A 7134-nucleotide genomic window follows, 5' to 3' on the forward strand; every position below is an offset into this window, starting at 1 on the left:
AATGTATAATATTAAAAATAGTTTTACAAAACAGTTTTTAAAAACAAATAATTCAAACAAAGTTTTTAATTTTTTAATTTTTTAATTTTTTACTTTCTAAAAATTAAAATAGAGTTTTTCGGATAGAGTTATTATTATAATGAGTCCCTGCAAAAGATAAGATATTTGATTTTAGTTTTTCAAATATTAGAAACATAATGAGTTTCAATTTCAATAAAAATTAATTTTTCATAAATTAAAAAAAATAAAGTTAAAATTATTTACAAACATAAAAATAAATAAATAAACTCACTAGAACTGAAAAACAAATATTTGCAAATAGCGGTAAAGTACAACTGTACAAGTAACACATTTTATAGTATTTATATGACAAGGGAAATAACATAAACAAAGACGACCCAATGTTAAATTGACCCAAGAATATTGATAAAATAAAATTAATCCAATAATATACAAAATTAATCCAGACTAATGAAAAACATAAAAAATATATAACATGAGTATTCTAATCTATTATGATAACGAAGTTTATAGACCATTTTTTTCTAAATCAATGATACTTGGTTTTAAATAACGTTAAAAATTTGGTTAATTTAATTATATAAAATAATTAATTAAAATTACAATTGAATTTATTAGAAGAGATAATAAAAATCAGCCCTGCAAGATTTTGAATTTGAAACATAAAATATAATAAACAATTTAATTATTAGTTGCATGTGACAGCGAAAGTGGACAAAGTTGATTAGGTGTGTACAATATGTTGACTGTTTTCTTTTGGGAAGTTTCTTTGCATGATTTTATTTTGTCCTTTGGCAAGTTTAAACTAAACGGGTTTAATGTAAATGACTTAATAAATAGTAATCAATATTTTTAGAAAATAGAATGTACAATTTTTTAAAAATCGAAATATATAATTTTCAATATAAATTTTTTATCTTTAATATAAATATGTGTTTTCAGAGCATATTTCTTAAAATTTTAAATGTACCTTTTCTTATAAATAATTCATTTGATATGAGTGTGAGCGACTATTAAACCAAATCCTAGCAATTCAGAATGTTTAAAAACAAAAAGAATGATGAAATCACCTTTGAAAAAATGAAACACAAGAAACAAAATATTGTCGACTTTATTTATTAAATTAAAAAGTATGTATTCTGAAAGTAGAGGATGCAAAAGTTAAAAACTATAGCCGAATCAATTTGACCAGCTTAACACTCCACACACACACACACACACACACATATATATATATATATGTATATGTCGAAATTTAAAGGTTTAATTGTAGTTTTCGTCCTCCTATTTTAGTTGAATCGCGAAAATAGTCCCTCTATTTTGTTTCTCTCCAGTTTTGGTCCCCAAATAGAATTTTAGTCCAAAACTTGATAAAATTTTCATTTTTTTTAAAGCCGTACTACACCAGTTATAATCATAGATTTCAGGTACAATTGTTGTACATGAGATCTTGAGGTATGATGTGACTTAAATAAATGCAAAAAATGAAATTTTACAAGTTTTAAACCAAAATTATGTTTGAGGGACAAAAACTGAGGATAAATAAAATAGGGGGACTACTTTCGTGATTCAGCTAAAATAGGGGATCAAAACTGCAATTAAGCCAAATTTAAATTAGTCCAAGTAATAACTAAGGACTAACCAGACTTAACCGTCTCTATTCTCTATGTTATTATTTTTATTTTTATTGGTTCTTTAATTTTTCCAAAAAGAAAATAGTTTAGGATCAACTTTTAATATAAAATTACAATTTTAATTATTTTTATTTTATTTAAATTAGTTTTTTTCTACTTCTTCGTATGATTGGGACGTTGTCTTTGTTCGTCGTCTCGGTGAAGTGTTCTAGTTTTTCGCCTTGTTGCAAAACTCATTATTTGTAGATTTTATTTTTATTTTTATAATGTCATAAACATACATAAAAAATTTATTAAAAAATATACTAGTGTCCTAATAATAAGTATTAAAACTGCATGTATTTTAATTTTGTAAACCTTAGCGGTTCATTTGATGTATTATAATTTTGTAAAAATTAGTGGCTCATTTGATGTGCATGATTTAATATGTATGATATGATATAATCACGATATGATATAAAGTTGGATAAAGATATAAGATAGTGACAGAATAAACATTTTCATATTCAGGATTTGATACAAACGTGATAACTAATAGAATAACAATATTTTATTCTGTCATGTATTTGAGACACATCTCATCAATATAATATATACTATATTTAAAATACAAAATTACTATTATAAATAATTACATATTAGTCTATTTTTAAAATTTAATTATTATATTCTAAATATTATAAATTAATAAAAATATATTAAAAATTTAAATAACTAATGAAGCAATATTATATTTAAAATTATTCATTGACACCACTAAATAAAAAATTTAAAAAGTTACATTTTTATTTTAAAAAGAATAACATTTTATAAATATTAAAATCATATTTAATTCTACATTTGAATTTCAATTAATTAACTCATGTTGGAAAAGACACTCAATTGCATATTTTTTTCAAAAATGAAATTGAATTTGCACAATTTTTAACGGTATATTTATCCTCCATCCATATTATTATATAGCCTCCATGTTAATATAAAACGTGAAAATAAATGTCCTTAAACAAGCACCAACATTTCAAACCACAAAACAAAACGCTTAAGCATCTTAAGGAACACAGTGGAATTAAAAAGTGAATCTTCCTTCCAAATTTGTTGGTAGATATATATCACAGTGATTCCAATCTAACAATTGACATGCCTCGCAGTGGATCCAGGTTTATTTTTACATTTGTTTAAATACAAATAGAAATTAGAAACAGAAAAATTGATTTTGTTTAATTTGGAACATCTTAACAAACTTACATGAATCATTGAAGGGATTATTTCTAATTAGTTAGTAATAACATTGAATTCGTTTGTTTTTTATGTAACAGATCTAGAAGAAGTGGTTCTTTCGGTTCAACCGTTGACAATTTCTTGGAAACAAGCATTTCTCAACCAGTTGAGGAAACTGCAAAGACGAGATCTGACTATAGGTTAAGTTTTATATTTTTATTGGGGAATATAAATATCTTTTGAGTTTAATATTCATAATATGTCTTTGGAAAGAAGTTTTCACGGATAGTAAATTATGTTTAAGGATTTAAAAGAATTTTAAAAAGTTATTTTGAGATTAAATTATTTTTAGAAATCCAATATAGATTTTAATATAATTAAAATAAATTTTGTAATATTCAATTAAGATAATTTGAATTTTTTAAACAATGGATAGAAATTTAGTAATATTAAATTATTTTTTTTCAATTTATAAAATATTTAATGATATTTTAAATCTTTTAAATTTTAATAAATTATTTTCTACAATAGACTTCTATACAAAAGATTGTCATGATGAACTTACTATCAAATTGACCCTATAACGACATCACAATCACAATTTAAATTACATTTTTTAAAAATCTCTCGTCATTATCAATTGTTTGAAGATGTTAAGACTCATCTAAACCTTCTCCGACCTCACTTTGATAATGTAAGTTTTTCTAAATGAGACGTTAGGCGCAAATTAAAATCATGCTTAATTACATTTGCAGCACAAGTCCACGTGGACGCATAAGAAATGGAACAAATAGTCGATCACGATCACAGAGTTCATCAAGAAGTAGAAGGAGTTTAAGTTCATCACGAAGCAGAGGTAGAAGTTGCTCCCGCAGTCACTCCCAAAACAGAACATATACACCCAATTTATTACAAAGTAGAAGACAAAATAGACACAACAATAGTGGAATACCCAACCAAACAAAGCATGTGGAATTAGGTTAGTTCTGATTAATTAGTTTTAATTTGGCTTAAATATGTATTTTTTCATGTGAAAATAAATATGGTTTTAAATTACACTTCACAATCACAATTAGGATTATAATATTGTAGGTTTTGAAGTCGGTACAACAATATCATAATTACAATTTAAACTGCATTTCACTGTATTTTCCTGTATTATACTCTATCCCATAATTTTTTTTAAGAAAGACTAAGAATATGTCAGACATTTTTTAACCAACGTCTAGTTTTCAATATTTTAAAAATAAAACAATATTTTAGCTTTCTATCTCTGGACCAATCTTACTTCTCCATTTTCATATATGGTTCCAAAAATGGATCAACATAATCATTTTTGTTTATACATATGTATATTTACATAGAACAAGTTTTTTTGGAGCAAAGTGGGATTGAAATTGACCTCAAGTCATTGAGCCTAAAGGCAGAAGAGGAACTATCCAACCGACCAAAAAATGGAGTGATATATGATGAAGTTGAAGCCAATTTGAGAAGCATTAAGAAACGATTGAAAATTTTGTCAAAGAATCATAAGACATTCTCAATTGATGAGGCTATTGAAATATCCGATGCAGCTTATATTTTGAAGCTTATGAGAAAATCAGAACATGAGATTGAGTTGGCTGGGAAAATGGCGCATAGTGGCGCACTCTTTATGCTTCAAGCCGATATGATAGCCGAGAAAGGGCGCCAGCTGCTTGCACAAAGCAAGCACAAGTTGCGAAAAGCACTCTGTTAATCAAACAATAATGCTAACAACAAATTTTTTAACATACATGTTTTCGAAAGACTCTATTTTATTAGTTAAAATTTATATGAATACCACTAAACTAATATAAGATCTAAATGATTTGGTGATTCATGTGTAAATTTTAAATGATTAAAGATAATGTGCTAAAAAATATAAGTAAACTACTTAAGGATTTATACTCAGTGAATATCAATGACTAATTTGAATTAGACTTACCGGAAAAGATGTTGAAAATTGGCCACACATAATTTTTATTCATGTATTTATGTACTACAATAAACATTCACCTTTGCATGTGCTCATTCTATTTTATATTAGTTGTTATTTCAGAAAACTGAACAAATTTAAGTGTTATCTTTCTAATATGAACTTTTACGCTCTTTAATTTTGTATTTAAACAATTGTTGTATACATTACCTAGAGTAAAACCCGTGAGATGATAGAATGCTTTTACTTAAAAATATTTTTTATAATACTTGTTTCCGCTTTTTAACAGAAAATCGATTCAATCAAAATTGAAGGATTTAATTTAAACCGTCAAATGCACATCCCAACCTAATATTGAGCAATTTAGTTCCTATTGGGTGATCGAGTCATGAAAGAATTTTTTTTAAACATTACAAAAATAATAATTAGTTGATATTCTATTAAATGAAAAATTCAATACTCAAACTGAATTCTACAATTTTTAATTTTAACGTTGAAACACTATAGACAAAGCATAAAAGTTTTAAACTACGTGGACAAAAAGAAAAAATTCATATAACTTTCATACATCTAGTTCACGGTTTTAGAATCACAAACTCGTAATTAAAATTACTTTGATTTTGACTAGATATATCTGATTTAGACCTGTACTTGAATAATTATACATTTGATAAGATTATAAATTTAAAAAACCTTTTTTTTAAAAGAAAAATAGTTTAATCATATAATTCAATCTATTTTTATTTATTTATATGTGTATGTCAAAAATTTGTGTTTCAATGTTGTTTTCACATAATTATTTCTCGTGACTTGAAGTGGTCCCATATCTAGAGACAAAAATGTGGTCTGTTAATGAATATTATTTTACCGAATATACATTATTTTAATAAATTGAGAAAGAAATACAATATAAATATTTATAATAGACTACCAACAAAATAGTTATAACAACTCAAAAATAAAGGCATAATAAAACTAACTAATATAAAACTAACATCCCCCTCAAAATGGTGAATGTAGGTTAAGAATTCTCTGCTTGTTAAGAATTGAATTGAATGCTGCAGGTTCAAGGTACTTAGTAAAGAAATATGTCAGCATATTTGATGAAGATATGGACAAGAGTTTGAACAATTCAGCTTGCAGTTTGTCCCGAACAATATGACAATCAATTTCTATATGTTTTGTTCTCTCATAGAATTTTGGGTTTGATGCAATTTTCCTGGCTGATTGATTATTGCAATAAAGAGTTGTAGGGACAGAACAATCCATGTTTAACTCTTGCAAAATAAATGTTATCCATTGAATTTCACAAGTTGTTGACGTTAACGCTCTATACTCTGCTTCTGAAGATGAACAAGATATAATGATTTATTTCTTAGACCTCCACGAAATCAATGATGATCCAAGAAATATATAAAATCCAGTTACAGACCTTTTTGTTTCTGGGCAGGTTGCCTAATCAGAGTCGCTAAACGCTCGCAGTTGAAGTCTAGACGCTGATGAGCAAAACAATCCTTGGGCTGGTGCAATTTTTATGCATTTGAGGATCCTCATGGCTGCCATGTAATGGTCTTCAATTGGTGATTGCATAAATTGGCTAAATTGATGCACGGCGAAAGTGATATCAGGTCGTGTGTTGGTCAAGTAGATAAGACGTCCAATAATTCTTCTAAAAGAGGTTGAATCATGAGGTTGTACCTTTGAGTTGTATAGAAATTTGTTGCCCTTGATCATAGGTGTATTGCAAGGTTTAGCGCCTAATAATTCAGCGTCTAACAAGATATCAAGAGCATATTTATGTTGACATATGTGAATACTCTCCCTTGGACGAGAGATCTCCAATCCAAGAAAGAACTTCAAGTCTCCAAGGTCTCTAATCTGAAAAGAAGAATTTAAAAAAGTTTTAATCATATCGATCTTTAATTCAAAATTACCTGCAATAATAACATCATCTACGTAAATCAACAAAACAGTAAAAGATTTTAATGTATTGAGAATGAATAAGGAATGATCGTGTTTTGAATGTTGAAAACTAAATGATACCAAAGCAAAAGACAGTTGGACAAACCATTGTCAACACACTTGTTTTAAATCATACAAAGAATTTTTTAAACGACAAACCTTATTACTATTATGACTCAGATAACCAGGAGGAAGTTTCATATAAACTTCCTCATGAAGGTCACCATGAAGAAAAGTGTTACTAACATTCAAATCGGTTTAAAAACCAATTATCAGTGATAGCCAAAGCAAGAAGTAATCTAACATCAGTTAATATGGCCACAGGAGTAAAAGTGTCTAGAA

At 26.8% G+C, this 7134-nt stretch overlaps 1 protein-coding gene across 1 annotated transcript; it reads left to right on the plus strand.

The window, feature by feature from the left end:
* Window positions 1-2627: 2627 nt before the first annotated feature.
* On the plus strand, window positions 2628-4719 carry LOC101506280 (uncharacterized). The gene is made up of 4 exons (XM_004513846.4): window positions 2628-2812; window positions 2972-3073; window positions 3629-3852; window positions 4238-4719. Exons 1-4 carry the CDS (start codon window positions 2793-2795, stop codon window positions 4609-4611), a joined length of 720 nt encoding a protein of 239 aa, XP_004513903.1. The 5' UTR covers window positions 2628-2792; the 3' UTR covers window positions 4612-4719.
* Window positions 4720-7134: the final 2415 nt, after the last annotated feature.

The sequence above is a fragment of the Cicer arietinum genome, chromosome 6 (assembly GCF_000331145.2).
Source record: "Cicer arietinum cultivar CDC Frontier isolate Library 1 chromosome 6, Cicar.CDCFrontier_v2.0, whole genome shotgun sequence".
Lineage (NCBI taxonomy): Eukaryota > Viridiplantae > Streptophyta > Magnoliopsida > Fabales > Fabaceae > Cicer > Cicer arietinum.